At 44.4% G+C, this 24,899-nt stretch overlaps 1 protein-coding gene across 2 annotated transcripts in view; it reads right to left on the bottom strand.

Annotated features, from left to right (window-relative positions):
* Window positions 1–24,899, bottom strand: part of SACS (sacsin molecular chaperone) — a 368,710-nt gene that overhangs the window by 88,306 nt on the left and 255,505 nt on the right. For both annotated transcript variants that reach the window (XM_086935194.1, XM_086935196.1), the window contains exon 8: window positions 22,747–22,838. In XM_086935194.1, coding sequence (XP_086791320.1) covers window positions 22,747–22,838 — 92 coding nt within the window. The remainder of the gene's footprint in view (window positions 1–22,746; window positions 22,839–24,899) is intronic.

The raw sequence follows: 24,899 nt of genomic DNA, 5'->3' as shown, positions 1-24,899 counted from the left end.
GTATGTGTTTCTCTTAAATAAAGATGGATAGCACAGCGAATTATAGTGTATCCTTTTCACAGAAATCTACTCCAGTAGGTCTCTAATTGAAGATCTCTAAATGTCAATGTATATACAAGGAATCTCAGTAGAGCTGGGTCTCTATCACAGCCATAGATTTTCTGACGACTGTTATTTGCAAAAAGTATTCATCCTAATTTTTTACTATGCTCTCAAGTAGAAAAGACACTTGAGCAAACTCATGTTCAGTGTTCGCCTGAAAAACTTTTAGCTTTTTTCAAGAAAAAAAAACAGGATGTTCACTGTTGAAAAACAGTTTGCCAACAAACCCATTACATACAGGGGTGTTTTCTTCCCTTTACAAGCTTAGATATGTACTTAATTAACTCTTACTTTCATAGGAATAAATCTGCATGTCATTAAAATATTTGGTACTACATGCAAGTGATATGTAAATTCCCAGAAACGTACGTATTGCTATGTGTTCACATTTTTGCATACTTACTTATCTTCTCAACTAATCATGCCTTTAACATGAAAATAAATTACCACTGAGGCTTTGAGTGGAATATAACACCACAGAACTAGGAAACATGTCAAAACTAGGGTTATTGTAACTTTAATTTGACAATCCCTTACAGGACGTTGAATAACCAGAATAATAGCACTGCATTTTGAAGATTCCAAAAATAATTCTGTAATGTGCTTTGGTTCAGATCCTGTTGGCCCATCTCCAGAGTACGGGCTTTAAGCAAAACCTTTCTGGGAGGCCATGGAAACTGGGTGTTTGAGAACGTGGATTAGTAGTTGGGCCGGAGTGTAGCCTCCCACAAGTAATATTAGGCCATATGTATAAAGCATTTTTGCAGTCGCAAACAGCCTGATTTGCTCCTTTGGGCAGTTTGAGATGGCAAAAATGCTCTTTCAAATGTACAAACATCCAAATTGGGATTCTCCAGGATCGCTGTTATGGTGTAGAAATTTTATTTAGAAGAGGCATGTTAGGGCATCCCTTCAAAATATCAATTTCCAATGTTAAGTTTCAAGGTTTTGTGACCAAAATTTGGTAGCAAAACCTTGATTTTTTAACACCAACTAAAAGTTGGTGGTAATGCATTTGCAAATTGGACGGGGTTCCCATGGGACCTCTTCTTCTTTGTGAATGTCAAAAAAAACATTTTTGAAGAGCAGGCAGTAATCCCATGGACCACTGCCTGTTCTTAAATTATTTTTTTTTAAACGTTTCATTGTTTATTGTTGAAATTGATCACATTTTCCTTCAAAGAAAATGGATTGTATTTCAGGAAATGGAAAAAAACGTTATTTAATGGCAATCACAGACATGGTGGTCTGCTGACCTCAACAGGCCACCATCCCTGTGATGGCAGGCATTCCTAATGAATCAATCACATACTGCAACCTATCTCACTAAGATTCATGAGGTACGTCGATTTGCAGCCCACTAGAAATAGCAACTATGAAACAAAACATTTCATACATAAGGAGTAGCGATTCGGATAAAATCTCAATTTGGAAATAGCTTTTCCAACTCTATGTACATCTGGCCCGATGTCACTCTCCTTTATTAGGTCCAGTAAAGGTTTTAGTAATTTAAACCTGAGCTCAAGCCCTGGAAGCTGTGGCACCGCACAGACAGGCTTAACTTAAGAAAATGTGCAAAGCATCTAGAAGATTTTATGGAACAAAATGACACGAAAATGACAAAAATTCAAAAGGGGAACCAGAGCTATGGTATTTTTAAAGTTGTAGATATATTTAGCACCAAAAAGCATTACACTAGAACCACAGACATCTGGTAGTTCTTGACTGCGACCGAGGTGTGATTTAACGCCGATCACGATCGTGGGTCGGATACCGAAATCAAATTCATCCAGGTTCGAAGTTTTCCCATCTAACTTTGGAAGTCAAAAATCCTTACAGGCTAGGCAGCAGGCTGTGGTCAAGAAGGGCTCCACGCAGCTGGATAGTCGTCAGGTGAGGTACCAGAAAAGCAGCTGACTTTTGGTGGGAAAGCTCCAAGCAAGAGAAATGTAAAATTCACACCCATAGATGGTCCCTAGCCGACTAGATACTCTTTGCACCTTAGTCTGGGGAAGATTTCTACACTTGGCTTTGGTCACTTTTTTGGAGCCAGATTTCTCCAACGGGGCAAGGCTGCAGGCTATAGCCAAACAGGGCTCCCTTAGGCCTATACCTTCTCTGTGACGTCCCTATGAAATAGATTTGCTGCTGCGGAAAGGTTCCAAGCAGGAGCAAGCTGAATTGTTGCCCCAGCAGCAATGCAACTTTTGACAGATTGACTTGGCAGGTTTCTCTAAGATCTACAGAAGTTTTAGAGGTTTTTTGGGATGTTAAGAGGAGTACACTTCGATACAGCCAACGGTACCAGGACATCAGGAACATCACTTGGGGGGCAAGACTCACTCCAACTCCAGCAGATGCACCTAGCAGGGTCCAGGTCAGACTCAGTTGGAAGTGGTCAGCTGGGCTCTTCAGGAAAAGAGCTTCCTGCAGGTTTTTGTAGCCTTATAGCTTAACAGGAGGTCAGCCAACTGACCCTCTGAGTCTACATCAAGGTACAAGTGGGAGGAGGTCTAGCCATTGCGTACTCATCACAAGTCTCAGCAGGAGGTGCAGAACGTCTTCTGTCTTCCACAGATCCAGGAATGGTCTGAAGAGGAAGCCCATGGGTGCACATTTATGTCAGGCACTAGCCTGTGGATGTGGGTTTCTCCAAACCCCTGACTATCCAATATGGAAAAAGGTCCCAGGGTTAAACTTACTCACATTTGCAGCTAGTCCTACTGCAAAAAATGCCTCAGTGCCCCTCTCTACCTAATTCCAACAAGGCAGAACTTTTCTCCTCCGGTGTAGAGCTCCTTTGCCCACCCAAGAGGTATTGCCAGGGAAATAAGCTACCTTTTCTCTGTGGTCACTCAAAACTGGTTTTGGTGGCAGCTTCTCTTGTTGTATGGCGCTTGAGATTCCGAATGGATTTTCCCGATTCACCTTACCCTTATATAGGCATAGAAATCAAGCCCTTATTTAGGCATAGACCATGCGACCCAAATACAGGCATGGCTACTTCCATCCGTTCACCAAACGTCACACCGATTTCTTGGAAAACCAGCTTAAGCAGTTAGGGACTTCCCCTTGCTTGAATATTGATTTCTCCAAGAACTCAGTTAGTTTTACAACGAACATCTATTCCTTAGGGGTTCATACATGACGATGCCCGACTTTACGTCAAACATGGCATTCCTAAACACCTTCAAGGTATGAATATACCTTCACTTGCTATGGCAAAGCACAGTGGTTCGGAGCAGTTCGACGACCTACTTGTCCGACGCAGCTCGCTACAGCAAGTGCTGAAGAAAGACGACTCTCCAGCTGACGCACTGATCAGGAAGCTGTCCTCCTCTGCTGAGAATCCAGCTCCAGTGTTTCTGACTCCCCTAGCGGGGTGTTGGGAAATCGAGTTCAGAGACAGAGATACCAGACCTCCTTCAGTCTAAGGTATGGAGCTGATTAGAACCTAGAGAACCTTTGGTAGATTCTTGGCAAAAACTAAACCTATGCTAAAGACCAAACTTACTTCATCAAATCTATAGGATGGAATATGCTACTTACCAGTATGCATCTGTTCTTGGCATAGAGGGCTGCAGAGTGGTACATTATGAATAGATCGCCATCTGGTGTTGGGCTCGGATGATTGCACTTTGTTTTTCTCTTGGAGAGTCTTTTGTAGATTGGTGACTCCTCCTTTGGTTGCTAGTGCGCATGGGCATCGGCTCCATCCTTAGATTGTTTTGCCATAGTAGGGTTAGATGGAGTAGTATGATAGAATACAGATAGAAATGCCCATGTAAGTGTATCTAAATAAGATATTGTTGGAACAGACACAGGTTTCTGGGGAGGCTGGGAGGGCATGTACCACTCTGCAGCCCTCTATGCCAAGAACAGATGCATACTGGTAAGTAGCATATTCCGTTCGAAGCATATGGGCTGCAGATGGTACATTATGAATAGACTATACAGCAGTTCTCTCCCTAGCGGTGGTCGCCCGTGTCTGTTGCAACAGTCTGAAATAAAGTCTTTAATACAGCTTGTCCCACTCTAGCTTGTTGTGTTGTGTGCACATCTACACAATAGTGCTTTGTGAAGGTATGCGGTGTAACCCAGGTAGCTGCTTTGCATATGTCATCTAGTGGAATGTTTCCCAAGAATGCCATAGATGCTCCTAGTTTACGTGTAGAGTGAGCTCTAGGAGGAACAGTTAATGTCCTCTTTGCTTTTAAGTAGCATATTTGTATGCATTTTACAATCCATCTGGCAATGCCTGCTTTAGAGATGGGATTGCCCTTATGTGTAGGAGAAAACGCTACAAATAGCTGTTTTGTCTTTCTGAAAGTTTGTGTTCTTTCTATATAATACAATATTGCCCTTCTGACATCTAATGTATGTAGGGCCCTTTCCGCTACCGTCTGTGGTTTTGGAAAGAAGACCGGTAGTTCCACTGACTGATTGATGTGGAATGCAGAAATTACTTTTGGTAAGAACTTTGGGTTTGTTCTAAGAACCACCTTGTTTTGGTGTAACTGCATGAATGGTTCTTGAATTGTAAACGCTTGTAACTCACTTACTCTTCTGAGTGACGTGATAGATATGAGGAAGGCCACCTTCCGTGTGAGGAATTGTATTTCACACCTATGCATAGGTTCAAATGGTGGTCCCATTAGTCTGGTAAGTACTATGTTGAGATTCCAGACTGGGGAAGGTGGCAGTCTTGGTGGAATTACTCTTTTGAGTCCTTCCATGAAAGCTTTAATTGCTGGTACTTTAAACAGGGAAAGATGTTGCCTGTTTTGTAGGTACGCCGCTATAGCTGCGAGATGAACTCTGATAGAGGTATATGCTAAGTTACATTGCTGCAAGTGTAGTAAATAGCAAATAATCTGTTTAGTGGATGCGTCCAGAGGGTTGATGTGATTACTGTTACAGTGTACAGCAAACCTCTTCTATTTTGCTGCATAGCATGCTCTGGTGGTAGGACATCTTGCTTGTTTAATGATTTCCATACATTCTGGGGGTAAATCTAAATATCCAAACTCTATGACCTCAGGAGCCAGATCGCTAGGTTCAATTGTTTGGGATCTGGGTGCATTATTTCTCCATGGTTCTGTGTAAGGTGCATGGGTAATAACCTTAGCTTTTGATGTGGCACCTGTGAGAGTTGTAGTAGCGTGGTGAACCATGGCTGTCTTGCCCACGTGGGTGATACTAGTATCATTGTCATTGAGTGCTGTTGCAGTTTCCGAACCACTAACGGAATTAGTGGGAGAGGGGGAAAAGCGTAAGCAAATTTGTTGGACCAATTTATCCATAGTGCATTGCCCTGGGACCGGTGGTGTGGGTACCTGGATGCGAAGTTTTGGCATTTTGGGTTCTGATGATTGGCAAACAGATCTATCTCTGGTTGCCGCCATCTTTGGAAGAATGGCTGCAGTATCTGGTCGTGCAGTTCTCATTCGTGTACATGTTCTGATTCTCTGCTTAGGATGTCTGCTATCTGATTTTGAACTCCTGGTAGGTGTTCTGCTAACAGATAGATGTTTTGAGGAATGGCCCATCTCCAAATGTCCTGTGCTAGTTTGGATAGTTGGAGAGAGTGTGTCCCCCCCTGCTTTTGAATATAATACATTGCAGTCATGTTGTCTGTTCTGATTAGGACTGCCTTGTTGGTTATTTGCATTTGGAAAGCTTTTAGTGCTAGAAATACTGCTAGTAGTTCCAAGTAGTTGATGTGCAGTTTCTTTTGCTGCACACTCCATTTCCCCTGCACTGTGTATTTGTCCATGTGCGCTCCCCATCCGGAGAGCGATGCGTCCGCTGTCAGTATCACTTGTGGAATCGGTTCGAGGAACGACCGTCCCTTGGAAATGTTTGTTGTGTTCCACCACTTCAGAGAGCGATGCGTACGGTCGTCTACCAACACCAGATCTGTAATCTGACCTTGAGCCTGATTCCACTGTGTCGCTAGACACTCCTGTAGTGGACGCATTTGTAGTCTGGCATGTGGTATTAGCAGTATGCAGGAGGACATCATGCCTAACAGCTGCATAAACACTTGTGCTGGTAGTGAGTGTTGTGCTTGAAATCTTTGTATCAACTTGACCATTGTCTGTATCCTGATTGGATTGGGGTATGCTTTGGCTCTTTCTGTGTCTACAGTAGCCCCCAGGTATTGTTGAATTTTGTTCGGTTGTAGGTGTGATTTTTTGTAGTTCACCGTAAACCCTAGGTGGTGCAGCAATTGAATGGTCTTCTGTGTGTTGTGAAGGCATTCTTCTTGTGACTTGGCCTTTATTAACCAATCGTCCAAGTAAGGGAAGACATGTATTTGTTGTCTTCTCAGGTGTGCTGCCACCACAGCTAGGCATTTTGTGAAAACTCTTGGTGCCGTTGTGACCCCAAACGGAAGGACTTTGAATTGATAATGTTGTCCTTCCAGTACAAACCTTAGGTATTTCCTGTGGGCTTTGTGAATTGGGATGTGAAAGTAAGCGTCTTTTAGATCCAGTGTAGAAAGAAAGTCCCCATTCTTCAGTAAAGGAAGTACTTGTTGGAGCGTGACCATGTGGAAATGTTCCGAATTTATGTATGCATTGAGAGGTCTGAGGTTCAAGATTGGTCTTAGAGACCCGTCTTTTTTGGGGATTAGGAAGTATAGAGAGTATACTCCTGTCCCTTGTTGATGTTTTGGAACCTTCTCTATGGCATGCTTTTGTAGCAGTGATAGTACTTCTTCTTTTAACAATGTCAGATGGTCTTGACTCATTAGACGCTGTCTGGGGGGGATGTTTGGTGGGGTAGCTGTGAGTTCTAGGCAATAACCATGTTGGATAATTTGTCTCACCCACTTGTCTGATGTGATGTTTTCCCAGACAGGTAGGAACTGTGCTAGACGTCCCCCGACCGGTGTTATGTGGTCTGGGGGAAGTTGTATTAAGTCACAGTTTTGGGGTTGGGGAGTTGCGGTTGTTATTATTTCCGCGACCTCTACCCTTGTTGTTGTTACCTCTGTAACTGCCTCTTGAATTACCTCTGGGTGACGTAGGTGTAAAAGAGGTGGATTTCTGACTTGTTCCTGTACTTTTTGAGCCCCCTCTATAGGTGGATCTACGAAAGGAACCCCTTTGTGTTGGCTGTTGTAATGCTCCCATTGACTTAGCCGTTTCTGTGTCCTTTTTCATCTTTTCTAAGGTCTCATCTGTGCTTGATCCGAAAAGTGTCTTCTGATCAAAGGGTTGGTTCAATAAAGATGCTTGTACTTCTTGTTTGAACCCTGAGACTCTAAGCCATGCATGTCTCCTTAACATGATACTGGTGTTGATGGATTTTGCTGCAGTGTCTGCTGAGTCCAGGGCGCACTTAATGGAAGTGTTAGTTATTATCTTTCCTTCCTGTATTAGCTTATCTGCTCTCTTCTGATGTTCTTTAGGGAGATGTGCAATGAGTTTCTCTAACTCATCATAGTGTGCCCTGTCATAGCGTGCAAGTAGCGCTTTTGTATTGGCTATGCGCCAGCTATTTGCTGCTTGTGATGCTACTCTTTTGCCTGATGCATCTATTAACTTTGACTCCTTATCAGGTGGAGGGGCTTCTCCTGTAGATAATGAGTTCGCTCTTTTGCGAGCGCTTGATACTACAAGCGAGTCCAGAGGTACCTGCCCCTTGATAAATATTGGGTCCTTTGGAGCTGCCTTATATTTTTTATCAATTCTTGGGTTTAACACCCTAGCCCTCACTTGGTCTTTGAATATGTCTGCTGTGTGACTGAGAAGACCCTTCAGCATAGGTAGAGTACCTGATGTTCTTTGTGCAGTAGGTAGTGTCTCTAATAGGAAATCCTCTACTTGAGGTTCTGTATGTAGATCTACCTTATGATATTTTGCTGCCCTATTAATGAGCTGTACAAACCCTGTGTTATCATCAGGTGGTGAAGGCTTTGAGGGATATAACTCTGGGTCATTGCCATCATCTGACCCTGCGTCATAATGTTCCCATGGGTCATCCTCATCTGGGATAGTGTCATCGTCCTCATGAGGTTCTCCCTCCCCTGTATCACTGTCTACATCTGACTGCGGTGTAGAAGGTCTTGGTGTAGAAGGTGGAGTAATAGTTGGCATAGTGTGAGGAATAGGAGAAGAGGGTGTGACTCTAGGTCGAGGAGAAGTAGGAGGAGTTGTATTTGTCCCCATTGTTCTCTTCTTAGAAGGAAGAGGTTTGTCTTCTAGCTGTTCATTCTTCCTCTTCTTCGTCATTACTTTGCCAGTTTGTGGATCGATAAACAAAATCTTTTGTTTCGGATCTGTTTGTTGGTCCTGTGTCGGTACCGAAGCTTTTGGTTCCGAAAGGTGCCTTTGCTTTCGATCGTCAATGTTCGGTGTTTTCGGCACCGAGGATTTGCTCGATTCCGATTTTTTCGGTGTCGAGTGAGTTTTCGACGTCGAAGCATGTTTCGGTTTCGACATGGAATGTTTCGATGCCGAGCTTTCCCTTGCATGAAGCTTCGGTGTCGAAGTCGATGTCGACTGTTTCTCGGATCCGACATGGTGGGAGACCGAGAGTTTCGGTTTCAGTTTCGGTTTCGTTGCCGGGCCCGAAGGTGGGGCGTCGGAAACTTTTTTCTGCAGTTTGACCGGGCTCGAAGGCGGGGTCGTTACCGCACGGGGTCGGTTTTTTGGTAAGGGGACGTCGTCACTCACGGTTTGTTGCACGTCGAGTTCCTCGACATCCGACTCGTCCCCTTCCGACCCCGACTGTTCTTCATGATCCTCTTCTTCATCGAGGTGCTGGTCTTCGAACAGCTCCGGGATCGCCTCCGACTGCATTCTGGAAACCTCGTGTCTTCGAGCTCGACGGTTTCTAATCGTCGACTTGTATGAGAATGCTGCGCAGGCTTCGCAGTCCCTGGATTCGTGTTCAGGCGATAGGCAAAGGTTGCACACCTCGTGTAGGTCCTTGTGTAGGAACTTAGCACCACACGTTGGACATTTCTTAAATGGAGTCCTTTCCACGTCGAGAAAGACCTCCTGTTCGTCAACGTAGATCAAAGTTTTTCGTTGATGTTGGAGTCGAAACGCGTCGGAATGGAAATGAAATCGCGTTCGATAACAATACCGTCGAATTGGAAAGGGAATACGCGCCGAAAAATCACTTCTTTCCGAAGTCGATCTGGAGCGCTTCAATCCTTATCCGAACCCGATGGCGGAAAAAAACAATCTAAGGATGGAGCCGATGCCCATGCGCACTAGCAACCAAAGGAGGAGTCACCAATCTACAAAAGACTCTCCAAGAGAAAAACAAAATGCAATCATCCAAGCCCAACACCAGATGGCGATCTATTCATAATGTACCATCTGCAGCCCATATGCCTCGAACTTATTATTCCAATGCACAGAGCCTATTGGGAATATAGGAACTAAACTACACTCTCCCACTTCAATTGATGCCTGGCTGACGAGAGGGGCAGAGGAGGGGGTAGGCTCAGGTGTCAACTACAGTTGACAATTTCTGAAGGTAATTAAGTTCCTGGGCACTGCCCAGATGATCAAGCTGTCAGAAGAAAACCTCACAAACATTCAAGGCCTTTGTCTCACTTCTGGTACCAAGTTCACATCTCATCAAAGGTGCTTTTCAGCTCCTGGGATACAATTGGAAACTCATGTAAATGGGCTTCAGCAGGCACTAGGCAGGTAAAAGGTGACTTTTTAAAAGTACCTTTATCAGATACCCAGTACAAATCTGACTTTACAAGTGAATTGGACTTGTAATAAACATTTAAAAAGTAAAACAAAAGAATAACTTTGAAGATGTTCCCTAAGCGGGATAACATAATTTCATTTTAGTAATATATTCTACTGCATTCCTATATACTGGCTAACCATGTAACAGTGAACTTCGATCTAAAGAGCCTTGTCACTGCAAGGACGCATTTTACAATAAATTTTCAGATATCCTACATTTAAATATCATGCACACTGCCTTATTGATCATAAAGGCCTACTTACGGGTGCCTTGTGAATATTTAAAAGGAGGGGTTAGGCCTGTCAAAGGGGTTATTTTGACAGGTTGAATTTGAAGTTCAGTTTTAAACTGCACAGACAGGCTACAGAGGTAGGCCTGCAGTCATGTTTTGCACTGTCACTGTAGTGATCGCACAATGTGTGCTACAGTCCACTAATGACATTAAACTTACAGGCCCTGGGTACACTTTCTACCAAATACTAGGGACTTATAGGTAAGTTAAATATGCCAATTAGGCGTATACCACTTTGGCGTGTTGTTAGTGGTCAGACTGGGCATTGGAAAGAAGTGTCCTAGGGTACAGAGTCCAAAAAACAGCAATAATATTCAGTAAAAAAAATGGTGGTGACCACGCAAAAAAAGGAGCATTAACTCACAGTGGGCATCTATTGTACAGAAAGAAACCATGGTGGGAAGAAGGAATGGCCACTAATCTAACGAGCCCACTGCACACCATAGCTTACTCTTACATTCAAATGCTTATCACACAGGCAATTATAGTAGTGGGTCAGGTTTTCAGTTTTTAACCGCATTTAAATGACTGAAAATGAATGATGTCACAGTGGGCATGCTTGCCCACTAGTGAGTCCTTCAGTTCGGCTACTTGGCTATGAATCAACTTCCCAATATTGAATACTGCATTAAAATACTAGACTTGTCACCAAACACTTCCACTAATGTATGTATGAATGAACTTGGTATCAAAGAACTGCACAAAAAATATACTACTGTAAAACACACTTGATGCATGCGTAGCGGCATGAATTAAAATCACTTAATTGAACACAATAGTAAAAAAGCGAAGCACCTCAGTCTACATATGGCACTTATTCACAAACATGCAATAACATGCATCACCAGAAAAGACACATACATTTCCACAGACGTGCAAGAACAACCAAGCTTCACCACACTGAATTAGTTAGTAAAAATAAATATGCACTTAAAATATGGTTCGTCCAATAACATAATCAAACCAACAAATATAAAAAATTAAGTTCAATGTACAGTTGGCCTTAACTGCACATGAAAGCAATACTTTTAAAGCTGAGATTCCCAACCCACGTGAAAGAATTTTTTTTTACATAGTGAGCTAAATGTGCTTGGTATACTTAATGGTATCCCAGGTGTTTCCTTTGGATTACGTTTTGTTGACCTCTCTGCCTATTCGTTTGTACCCAGTGAGCCTCAATAATAGCAAAGCATTTTACTCAGCACTTTGAAAGGGAGGGAGCAATTTGATTTTTGTTGGCTAATAAAAACGATTTTATTTTAAAAACGTGGGCATTTTGGTAATCATATACAATTTATTTGCAGTAGTTTGACACTTGTATCAAATAATTGTATAGAGGCATAACGTGAGCATACGAACCATGTCCAATGTGAAAATTGTGAAATACATTAATGATATTTTGCATTTTACAAGGAATTTAAGGTAAGGAGTACTGATATTTGCTGTTGGTATTAGAATGCACACCACTGCATTGCATGTATATATGAGTTATCCTACCGGGATTAGGTGGAAGGCATGTTCCTATTTTTCTTACGGGATCCTTTAACATGCAGATGGTTGCTGTGAAGCGGTCCTCTTGTTATTTCGACTACTACACTTGTCGTTTTGCAACCATGAAGCAAATACACAGCCCTGGCATTTGCCTATGCTTTCTGGCTGTGCAGTGCATGTGATGGCCTGCTAGGGATGTGCATCTTTGCATGGCCGATTAATTATAGCATATGTTTAAGTATAGACATAATTGCAGATATATATACAGTTCAAAAGATTTGATGTATTTTGAATCTATGCTCCTGAGACTTTCCTTCTGACTTGGCTATATATTTCTTCTCTCTCTGGGCATCACGACTGGTTGAATCTATAGCCAGCTTAATGCCTCGATCCTCCCTTTTCTTCTCCTCAGTTTGTCTGTCATCAGATGCTTGAGACTTTCACTAGCTTCCTTTGGCTCTCCCACCTCACTGTACATACTCCCTCTTTTACACCCTCCTGTATTTCTATTGCATTCCTTCTCGCTGTCTGTCCCTTTTCACCTTAATGTATTTCTACACAACGAACACACTCATATGACGCCAAAGATATTTGAACTGTTTATAGGCAGCACTCACATTTTTGAGAAGTTGAAAGTTCCAGTTTCTTTAACTCATTAGCAATAAAACCCTGAAGCATGAGGACTTTACATGTATGTTAACATGTACCCGTTATAACGTCAGACTTAACAGCACAGCTGTCCGCAACACGTACTGTAATGAATACAATGAGTCAGCGACTCCTCCCTGAGGAGCATTAGTCTCTCACATTCTATTCTGCATCACTCCCCCTTCCAGAAAGGGCTTCCATTGGAACGCTTAAGGGACTATTTTACATCTGGAACGTTCACTCAATAATCTCGCTGCTTGTTCCCCTCATTTCTTTAGCTCATATATGCAGTCTATGCATACAGCAATGCCTTTTCCCCAGCATTAGCAAAGCCAATAGAGTAATGTTTAAAGTTATCAACGCTATGTGTGCAAGCAACGCAAATAAACCACATTTGTGAACACCTTTGGTTACATACTTTGGCAGATTAAAGAAAGATCTATTGGCTTTGATTACATACTTTGGCAAATTAAAGAGAGATCTATTGGCTTTGCTGCTGCTAGCTTTTAATCTTGTGATTAGATGGTGAAATTAGTAATAAACAATGTCTGACTGTTCCCGTATTTAATTGCAATCTTTTATCACCACTGTATTTTTACTGGTGTGCCACAATCGTACTAGAGTGGCAGTGTGAACAATAGCAGTCCGACCAGCAGGTCTATGTTAGTTAGGCAATGCAAAAAGATGACGGATGGAATGCTGAACATTGGCAAACATTCACCCCTAGTCACAGATCTGGGTTAAATCCATTGTTTTTTTGTTCTCCATGCCACCCCAGTTTGGACCCCGCCTTGGTATATGCATATGGTGGTACCCCGAAAACGTTCCCAGGATGCTTGTTTCTGATCAGGGAGGACCTGGCTTGGCAGTTCAGGCTGGACTATTCCCATTGGGCGAAGGGTCTAGAATGATTTGCATATGGCTAGGTCCCTACTGGAATGGCATGGTGAGCAAAAAAAAAGATGGATTTACGCCCAGATCTATGTACCTGGGGGTGAATGTTTGACAATGTTCAGCATCCCGTCCATCATCTTTTTTTGTTGCTATGTTAGTCTAATTACCGTTCTCCTTTTTCAACCAAATGAAGTTCTGCTGACTCTTTACTCCCTTTGCAATCCCACTGATGACAAACTAGTGCTCAGAAATGAATATACCAGATCTCTCAGAGTCATTACTATGACGTACCTCTGTACCCCAACTTAGGCATGTCCTGTAAAGAGTGGTCCCTGGGTCTTTTTTCTGCATCTGAAGAATTTCACAGCTTCCAATATACACATTAAATATTTTTCTTTTCAATTGGGGTTTTAGATGTTTAGGTTTACATAACAAGAGTACCCTTAATTATGTTTCCTTATACTCTCTACCTTTTACATACATTTATCTAAGTCCTTGCATGCCTTTGTGTACTAGTTCTTTTATTTCACATTGTGGCTCTTTCTCCTCCTTTGGTTCTCTTGGACCCAACTCGATTCTCTTACTCGCGTTGCTTTGCCACCTTTATCCAGCTACCGGAGGTTCAAATTTTTGAATACTTTTCATTCTGCTTAGAGTGTTCTGCGTCTTTGTTTTGTTCTTACTCTTCCCCAACTTGAATTTTTCATTAGGGTTAGTAGTCCCTTTCTAGATGTTTGAGTGGATGGCACCACTGCGACTAATAAGTCTTAGAAGAACAGTGATAGGAACAGGGCTACTGTTCAGGCTAACCGAAGACCTGAAAGGACATGTACCTAGAGAGCTTTGTTAGTAGCAGAACTTCACCCTGTGAAGCTATTGACAAGGTCTTGTGTTTATGCTATCAGCTAGATCAGGGCTCTCCAATGTTGGTCCTGGAGGGCCGGATCCATGTCAGATTTTTAAGATACCTTAATTTATCTAAATGTGCATACGCTAAAAATCTGGCATGGATCTGACCCTCCAAGACCGACAATGGAGAACCATGAGCTAGATGATGGTAAAATTGAAGATAGGTTTAATTGTTTGCATAATGTTCATTCATGAGTGAATCTTCTCTTCTATCACATTCTAAAAGTTGCATTTCACAATGCACTTATTCTACCCGGTCACTGTGTACTAATCAAATATGGACTCATTACCCCAATGGAAGTGCGTAAATAAAACAAAGGGGCCTCCAGTGGCTGCAAAAATATGTGTTCACTACTCAAAACAACCCGCAAAAATAAATGTGCGAAAATCAAATATGTAAGCTTGGTTTTTAAAGTCTAAGATGAAATAAATTGCCAACTATTTTTGGGGGGATTATTGCACCATTATGAACTCAAGCCTGTGAATGTATTCTTCGCGCTTGAAAGTGACACATTTGAATATTAGATACAGACAAATAGCAGGCATACAACCACCACACTTTTCAGACAGCAATCCTACCTGAACATCCCCACAGAAGCTGTTGTGCTAGAACATAATCATATACAATGTAAATATGTTTAACTTACTGCCTAATATCATTGCCATATAAAGCCAAACATGATACAGACAACACATTAAAGATTTTGAAAAGTTTACAACTAATCACATTCATGTAAACGCATTAATATCTCAGTGTAAAGCAACAAGGTGTAAGGATACAGGTACTGAGTGTGTCTGGTGTGCAGACCTCAATTTAGAACACCATAACACAATGAAAATTAAGAGGTCAGCATAGAACGACATTGTGCACAGAAGACACACATCAAAAGCTGTATAATTAACAGGTAAAACATTCTAAAGTTATTAAGGGGGCGGACGCAAAAAGACAATATAAGATGGAAAGGTTAGTAGCATTAATGATATTTCTCTTTAAAATAACACTAAAAATAAAGTGATTGAAATGAGTGTAAAAGCATGTTTAACAATATGAAAAGACAGGAAGGTTGCCTTTTGGTAATGAGAAACCATCTCCTGATCCTAAATCTGTATCATCTACAGGGTTCAGGCTATCTCACTTCCCTCCTTTAGGTCTAATCTCAGGTTGGTAAAGTTTCTACACTCTCAACCACTGCTGTTCCATCTGTACATCTATATGGGCACGATTCTATATGTATGCAGAGGACGCACACAGTTTACCTTCACCATCTAATGAGGTCAGGATACTTATATATCACACTCTAACCAGCACAACCTGAATGCCTGCCAGGCCAACACTTGATGCTGAATGTCTTCCAATTTTCTCAAGCTGAATCTTCAAAAAACTATGGTCCGGCTTACTCACCTCAGTACTAACGAGTGGAATAAGATCTCTTGGTTCGAGCCACTGGGCGTTTGCCCTGCTCCTGTTAATGCCGTAGGAAATTTAGGAATTCCGTTTGAGTCTTCGATTTCAATAAAACCTCATGCCACCAAGGTTGCAAGCTTTCTTTAACTCTTCCTTGTCCAAATAATGTATTGAACTTCTTCAACAGACTGATCAAATGCACCTCCCCTTCTACTCTACCAATTACACCAAGGGGGTATAACAGTACTGTCCCGGGTTAATTTCATACCCACTATATCCAAGACAAATTTACTACGTTCACTGCAATGTTTTGGCTACTAACATGCTACCAAGTAAGCCTTGTGTATCATAATCAACCTCAGTGATACACACGAGGAGTAGTTTCTACGTATGAGACTGCCAAGCCCCAAGAGAAGGGAAGTGTCTACAAGAGAGGTTGCATATATTGTGACACTCTCGGCAACAACAAAGCTCATGCACAGTGACACTCAATGCACTGTGCACTCAAGTTGTCATTACACCTCACAAACCCCACCGACATAAACCAAACTATCAAACACTTTTCAAGGATGCACTCCAATGGTGACCAGGAGTCTGCTGCAAATCGGAGAGCTTCAAGGCCTTCCCAGGGGGTACGAGGTGGAATATAAATAATGCACACAGACCACCCAGGAAATCACTTTAGACTTTGCAAGTGTTTTCTAAAGCACTTTCTAAATACCAATAAAATACAATGTATTCTGCTCTGGAGAAGATTTATCTCCCACAAACAATATTCAGAATTGTGGAAGCTATAAATCACCAGGAGCCTATTGCCACTGATCTGACTTTTATTCCATAACAGAGACTATATAATTCTTGGCCAATCCCAAACACATGCACAGGCCACCCATGTGAGATCATTCTGTGGTTGAGAGACGTTCAAATCTGCACAACTTTGTAAAGTTGCCAAGTCTGTGGACTTCACTCACCTTTTCTTGGGAACAATGCTTACTGCAAAAAAAAAAACGGTTTCTGTGAAAATGTAGATCCTATTAAAAGTTGTTTTGTTACAATTTCCCTCACGAAAATGTACCTAAATTCACGAATGTGACAACGTTTTTCAAAACTTCTCAAAGGAGCATAGGGCATGTTCCTGTAAACAAATGGAATTCTTGTGTTAACATCTGGGCCACTGGCTGTCATGGGGAAGACTTTACAATATTTAGTATCTTTTAACATTCTTTTTTATATTTATGTGGTTACTAGTTAATGCGATTCTAGGCAATTACAAAGAAGCTTTAGGTTGTAGAGCGAGAAGCAGCAAGAACCAACTCACCATTTCTTTTGCCACACTTGCAGGGGTTGAAGGGCCACTGCCATTGAGGAGCGTAGGTTTTGGGAAAAGCGGTAACTGAGACCGCCAACGCGCCAGGAACCACAAATCCCAGCAGCACTAGCGCGCGGGTCGCGCTGAAAAGTGAGACGCTGACCCACGGCGCGGTTGTAGAGCGAGAAGCACCAAGAACCAACTCACCATTTCTTTTGCCACACTTGCAGGGGTTGAAGGGCCACTGCCATTGAGTAGCGGAGGTTTTGGGGAAAGCGGTAACTGAGACCGCCAATGCGCCAGGAACCACAAATCCCAGCAGCACTAGCGAGCCGGTCGCTATGAAAAGCGAGACGCTGCCCAACGGCGCAAGTGTTGAGCGAGAAGCTCCAAGAACCAACTCACCATTTTTTTTCACACTTGCAGGGGTTGAAGGGCCACTGAGGAGCAGAGGTTTTGGGGAAAGCGGTAACTGAGACTGCCAACGCGCCAGGAACCACAAATCCCAGCAGCACTAGCGCGCAGGTCACGCCGAAAAGCGAGACGCTGAACCGCGGAGCGGTTTAGAGCGAGAAGCACCAAGAACCAACTCACCATTTCTTTTGCCACACTTGCAGGGGTTGAAGGGCCACTGCCATTGAGGAGCGGAGGTTTTGGGGAAAGCGGTAACTGAGACCGCCAACGCGTCAGGAACCACAAATCCCAGCAGCACTAGTGCGGGTTGCGCTGAAAGGCGAGACGCTGATCCGTGGTGCGGGACGCGCCCGGGCCAAGGGCGGGCCCGTCCACGCCCGTCGGAGCCCAGAAGAGGCTGGGCTGGGCCCCCCCTCGAACATCCAGCAAAACACCCAAGGTAAAGTCAAGCTTGAGCTAAGAAATATTTCCCACCAGATACTACTATTAAATAATACCAGCAGTTTCTTGCTATACTGCCCCATTCCTCTTGCTATTTGACTGTGGACACTGGATATTGGGAGTATGTATCTATCAGATTGCAGGAGTGAACAGAGATGAGTAAACGAGGGGATAAAAGCATAGTAGGGACTATGGACTCTTTCCTGACCCGGGCAACAACAGTTCTGGCACATGAAATCCCCTCGCAGGTATACACCTGTTACAACGCAACTTTTACAACTACCTACTATTACAACGCAACTTTTACAACGCATACCATTACAACGCATTGCGCTGGGGGGCGCTCTAGGATAGGGAATAAGTATAATTTACTATCCAACACCTTCCCTAGTGTCCACGGGGACTGGAGTTAGAATAGTAAATTATTCTTACCACTATCCAGCACCTCAAAGCGCTATGCGTTGTAATGGTATGCGTTGTAATGGTCGCGTTGTAATAGTAGGTAGTTGTAATGGTATGCGTTGTAACATGGTACATCCGTTGGTGAGAGAACAAACGCTGTAATTGGTGGAAGCTGCATCAGAAGTATACCTGATGGATCTGATCAGAAGACAGTGGGATGCAGCTGCAGTTATGGAGGGAGCCTTGAGTTGGTAATAAGAGGCGTCATGCAAGGAGTAGCAGGAATTTAAAAAGAAATATCACAAGAAAGCAACCAAGGTCCAGAGATTTAAAAGCACTGGCTTCTGCTCATGGTTGGTAAGTGGAGACACATACACCTAGATTCATCAATGTCAAACTCTGCGATTCCTAAATTGTGAGAAAAAGCGAATCGCAATTTAGAAATCGCAGAATGGCACTCATGAAAAAATGCGGAAAAAAAGCGAGTCGAAATCTTCCGCAATCGCCGATTGCGAGTTTCCGAAATTCGTATAAAAATCGCAGAATCGGCCGATACCCTTTTTGAAATAGCGATCTCGAACTTACCGAAATCGCAAATTGCGATCTCGCTAATTGCGAGATCGCAAAAATGGGAAGTCGCATTCTGAGCACAGTGATGACATCACAACCAGGAAGTAGGCAGGATCTACCGTAATTCAGCCTTGTGAGCCTGAAGTGGAAGCAGCATTGACAGAGCTCCCCTCCAGAGTACCTAGAGGTGAAATCCAGGAGACACCCCAGTGCACAACATGTCTCAGGAAGGTGCTGGTGAAACTTCCACAGGAAGGAAAAGGAAAATTAAATTTTCTGAACAAGATCTAGAATATTTAATAGAGGGAGTGTGCAAGGACCACAACCGCCTCTTCGGCAAGGACTCGAAAAGGGTGTCTGAGGCCGACAAAAGGAGGATTTGGGTGCAAATCCGCGCAAAAGTGAATTCTGTGGGGGTGACCCAGCACTCTGTGGATGACTTAAAAAAACGATGGTAAGACCTCAGAGGGCGGGGCAAGGAGAAGATCGCAGAGAGGCTGGGGGAGCGTGTTGCGACAGGAGGAGGGGAGCCCACTGTCCCACCCAACACCCCACTTGAGGACCGAGAAGAGGACACCCTGAATCCGCAGGCATGCGTGGGCGTAATCCAGCTGGACTCCTCACGACCCACCCAAGAAACACAAAGCGACTGCGACCCTGTTCCCTAACAATGGCCATGACCCCAGATCATCCCATTACAAACCCCAGTCATGCAGCCTAGGCACACCCCTAAAGCCCAATTGCATTGTGGGACATGTAGTCTGACCACAATTACCATCTAGCCCCATACAGCCAGACCTGTTCAGTGAGAGTCAATCCTGCAGCGAGTCAGGAAATGGTAGCCTGCATGCATGTAGGAAGCTCCAATGTGTAAGTAACATGTCACTAATCAACGTCCACTTTACATCACAGGTGGCGCTGAAGTACCCAGTAGGGATAACGATGCCCTGCAAATCGAAGAAATAACAGAGGACACTGAGGGAGACGTACATCCATCCCTACAGCCAGGATCATCAGGGCAAGCTGCCGCACCAGCGGTCATACCACCACCTGCCCCTGTGGACAGTGCTACATCTGCGCCAACAGGCGCAGCAGTACCACAGCGAGTGACGCAAACACCAGTGGGGCTGACAACACCAGCAGCAGCACGCAGACAAACCCGCCGCCCTGCGGCTGTGAGGAGCCAGTCTAGCGGACTGGTGACGGAGCCACGAAATACCACATCACGCGCTGGCAGGGGGCTGAACGTGCGGGCACCTGGGCTCACTATTGAGCGCTGTATGCTCCACGTCCACCAGACACAAGCCCGCCATCTAGCAGCTATACATCTCCAGCTCAACAAGACCGCGAGGAATGTTGGTCAGATGACAGAGCGTATGGATAGGATAACCGCTGCTGTGGAGGCCAACACCCAGGCCATGTATAACCAGCGGGACATCAACCAGCGCAGACACCGGCAGCTGCTGACTGGCCTGCCTGCATACACGCGGTCCAATTATATCATTGGCAATGCGACCTCCCAGCTATCGCGACGCTCCTTGGCCATGCAGGTGCAAATGGTCCAGTGCTGTCAGGACGTTGCGAGAGCTCTGGAGCAAGTGACAACAGCAGTTCTGGGTTTGCAGGCAACTGCCAATGGCCAGGCGGGGGGGGTGGGATGACACTAGTGAGGCTAATTCCAGCCATAGTAGCCAATCCGTGCCACTGGTGGTAGCACCACGCCGCAGCACCAGGCCCTCTGCTGCCTCACGGCCAAATCAGGAGGAGGAGCTGGAAAGAAGGTTGGGAGCATCTGCCCGGAGGCGGCATTGAACATTTGAATAGTACCATTAAGGGCCATGCTGCTGCTACAAGCATGCCCTCCTCAAGAACATGGGACATATGACGCAATATGGCAATCATGTTACAGTTTGGGGAATTCCCACTTTACTGTGAAAAAAACAATAACAAATATTCTGTTAAACTGAATCTGACTCATGTCATTATTACTATTGTCATGCATGAGTGACGTCTTGGGTGTGGGGAGTGGGTGCACTAGAAACAGTTCGTGGTGATTTGGTTACGGCGCCTGTGTCCTTCTGCAGGATTCTCCCCGCGTGCATGACGCACATGTGCAGGTGGTCGGTTGTCTCCTTCCGACTCACTGCCAGAGATCTCTACAGGTATCCTGCGCTTGGTAGCAATGTTGTGCAGGATAGCACACACGGCCACGATGCGGCAGCAGACCTCAGGCTCGTATTTGATGGCCCCACCAGTCTTGTGAAGTATGCGGAGTCTGCTCTTCAGAAGCCCAAATGTCCTCTTAATGCAATTTCTTGTGCGTATGTGTGCAGCATTTAACGCCGTTGCTGTGGTGTTGCAGGGTTGAGGTATGGGGTGAGGAGGTACTCACGGAGAGCGTAGCCGCTGTCACCTAAATGATAGGAGAGGAGGGTGAGTGCCTGTTCAGCGCAGCTACATGATCACAGTCTACTATTTTGGGGCATGTGTACTTACCTAGTAGGTGTCCTTCCCCAAAACTCCCCTGGCCAGTCGTGTGTGAATGCCGCTGTGCCGGAATATGAAGGAGTCATGTGTGCTCCCCGGGAACTGTGCCACTATGTCCGTTATGATTGTCTTAGCATTGCACACCATCTGGATATTAAGAGAGTGGTAGGACTTGCGGTTGCGGTACATGTATTCCGTTTGTCCTGGTGGGCAGATGTGGATGTGGGTACAGTCAATGCATCCTATTACATGTGGAAATTGTGCAACGTTGTAAAATTGAAGCTTGGTCGCATTCAAGTACTGTTGGCTGGTCGGGAATGAGATGTAGTGGTGTAGCCGGGTCAGCATAGCCTCCAGGAAACTCCTTAGGCAGCGGGACATGGTGGGCTGGGATATCCCCCCTGCAACAGAGACTATCCCCTGGAAGCTTCCGGAGGCCAGAAGATGCAGGCTGCACAATACCTGGACATGGGTGGGCACGGCATTGGTCCTCCTTGTTGGGTGCTGCATCAGATGGTCTAGGTCCCGGATCAGCTTGATGATCATTGCCCCATTCAGGCGGTACTTAGCGTAAATTTGCTCCGCAGTTTGGCCCAGTAGGGTGACCCGCTGGCGGAATATCCGCTCCTGGATCCTACGTCTGTTCCGTGCTGCTCGCTGTAGCCTTCGCCACCTGACCACCATGTAGAGTCCTGGCATTGTGAGAGTCCTCATGTTCCAGCTGCATCTCCTTAAGTGTGTTTGGTCAGGCCTGCACCTGTTGGTAGTTTGTTAAAGTTTTTTTGATTTTTTTTTTCCTTACTGGTTACCACCTGGTTTGGGTTCTCCTTAAATTGCGCGTCGCAAATAGCGATTTTCGGATTTTTCGCATTTTGCGATTTTTCTTGAATAGCGATTGCGATTATTTAGCGATATCGCAAATTAATTAGCAGAATCCATGGTTTCTCGCAATTTCCGATTCGCTAATGGGCTTCTTCCTGGATTCTGCGAATTTATTTGCGAACTCGCAATTTTTCTTTAGCGAATTCGCATTTTTAGGGGTTTCACTATCATGAATTCCTTTTATTCGAATTGCGATCGCAATTGCTAATTCGCAGCGGGGAACATCCTTTACAACGCAACTTTTACCACGCAGTGCTGTTACAACGCAGGTTTTACTACGCATACCATTACAAGGCATTACACTGGGGGCGCTCTAGGATAAGGAATACGTTTAATTTACTATCCAACACCTTCCCTAGTGTCCACTGGGACTGGAGTTGGAATAGTAAATTAAACTATTCACTATCCAGCACCCCAATGTGTAATGCGTTGTAATGGTATGCGTAGTAAAACCTGCATTGTAACAGCATGCGTGGTAAAAGCATGCGTTGTAACATCATACATCCATTCGCAGCTATTGCGATCGCAATTTGGCTTCATTAATCTAGCTGATAGTTCACTAAAAGGCTGCATGACATAATTATGCTTCCATGTCATTTGCTTTCCGTTACGTAAACATACTTTTAGCCAATGTTCTCTTCAATGATAGTTATAATTCTGGAAGCTGCAGAAACAGAAGGCTAGTGAGTCAGTGAAGTTGCATATGTTTCGGAAGTGTAAACCCAATAAATTCACTGTTAAAAGAAATCAAAACAGCATTGCAAAATTTACCTCGACATTTGGAAGCTTCTTTCAAAGTGGTAAGAATATGACTTATTAAATTTTCAGATAGGAATCTTCCTTCGAGGCCGGGAAAGAAAGACCTAGTAAAAGAAGGGGAAACATTTTAGTATGAAAATTGCAGAAAATATTTAGCTATCTCTTACAAAAGTACATCTGTTGACAATTCTTACTCTTTTCTCTTTGAACTGAGGAAATCATGGCCTTGCTTTAAAGGTTACACAGATATAGAACGTTTTAGCAGTCGCAGATACTTTGATTTACTAAATTTGTGGGTTTACGACTGCTAAAATGTTTGTTAAATGTCAAATGTTATGTTTTGCCACCCCTGCAGAACGTCACTGATCTCGCCTTCCACCGCTAACTGCGTGCCTCTAATGGCACACTAAATAGGTTTTGCGGTTGTTACCAGAAGGACAGAAGATTAGCCCCTTCGCTGCGGCGGCTATTCCGCCGCAGCGCTAAAGGGGCGGGGCGGCCGCGCGGCCGCCGCATGCTGGTGACAGAACCGCTCCGTCACCAGCTACAGTTGAGCTGTGCTGGTGACGGAGCGGTTCCGTCATGACCCGCCCCGCTCTTTAGAACGCCCGCGCAGGCGCGAAATCAGCGCCGCGCAGGCGCGGCGGCCGGGCCATGACGGAACCGCTCCGTCATCAGCACAGCTCAACTGTAGCTGATGACGGAGCGATTCCGTCATCAGCATGGAAGGGGTTAGAAGGAATGCTGTGTCTGATGATAGTGTCATTGTCTACTGGACCTAAGGCCCGACTTTGAAAGGGCTGGGAAGCCTTGTTGTTTGGGCAGTGGGACTGGTGTTCTTGAGAAGCCATGCCCTTGCATAGCCCGTAAAAGGACAACATAGTTCTGGGGATTACCAGCCTAGTGCTGAGAGGCCCAGAGAACGTCCCGTGGTGCAGCTCTGTATAAAACATTCTAGGGCCAAGTCCACCCTCTCTCTAAGCAGGTGGGATCAGTTGAAAGAAATGTCTATAAAGGATCTCTGGACGTCCCCAGAGAAGCCTGTGGACCTCATCCATGTGTGGCGCCCAAACCACCAAACTAATTCCTATGGCCATACCTAGACAATCTGTGGTGTCCAGAACGAAGCAGATGACGAATTTGGTGGCATCCTGACCATCTTGAATGGTTTGAGCCACGGAGGATCGCAGGCCTTCTGGGACCACAGGTGAGATCTCATCCACCATGTCCTGCAGTGCGTATAATGCTAGAGTAGGTAGTTTGCGTTAACTAACCTAGGGTAAGACTGGACGAGGAGAACATATAATTGCCAAAAGTGTCCACTTGTTTTGAGTCCTTGTGAGGGGGAGGGGTAGGAAAAGCATTAGGACTCAATTCACTGGTGGACGCTAGTACCACAAAGCTCTCCGGTTTGGGTGCTGGGTCAAAAAATCTGGATTGCCTGGAGCGGGTCTATGGTGATGGGCAATTTGTCAGTTGACTGGAGGGCCAGAGCATAGCTTGGTCAAAGAGCCCAACAGCGTGTCAGTAAGGGCTTTATTAAAGGGAAACAGGCACTGTAGGACCTCTATGAGAACTTTGGGGCATATGTAGGTAGCCGTTTGCGATTCGCAAACGCCGAAATTCTGCAAACTTCGGCGTTTGCGAATCGCAAACGGCGTTTTGATATGTAGGTGCCACTTAGCAAAATAAGGAATCGCAAAAATTGCGATTCCTTATTTTGCTTATAGTATTTAAGGAATCGCAATTTTGCGATTGCTTAAATGATATGTATGATATGTAGGGGTGCTTTAAAAATTGCGATTTTTGCATAAAGAATCGCAAAATACGACCTACTTCAAGTAGATGGTATTTGGCGAATTCCTTCAAAAATGCATTTTTTTAAAAAAAATTCAAAGTGCCATATGGATCACAGAAATGTCCTTTGGGCATGTATGTGTGCCACATGTACTTACAGGCACATTCCAGGGGTGCAACAGGTGTCCTTTGGACACCCTGGCACCCTTGGAATTGCGATTCTCAAATTGCGATTTTCTCATAGAAAATCGCAATTTGAGAATGTATCCCCATTCATTCCTATGGGCCTCTTAGCCCATAGGAATGAATTGGACACTCATTCCTTAATTGCGATTCGCAAATTGCTAATCGCAATTAAGGAATGTTAG

The sequence above is a fragment of the Lissotriton vulgaris genome, chromosome 8, assembly GCF_964263255.1.
Source record: "Lissotriton vulgaris chromosome 8, aLisVul1.2, whole genome shotgun sequence".
Lineage (NCBI taxonomy): Eukaryota > Metazoa > Chordata > Amphibia > Caudata > Salamandridae > Lissotriton > Lissotriton vulgaris.
This window is presented reverse-complemented; position numbering and strand designations above follow the sequence as displayed.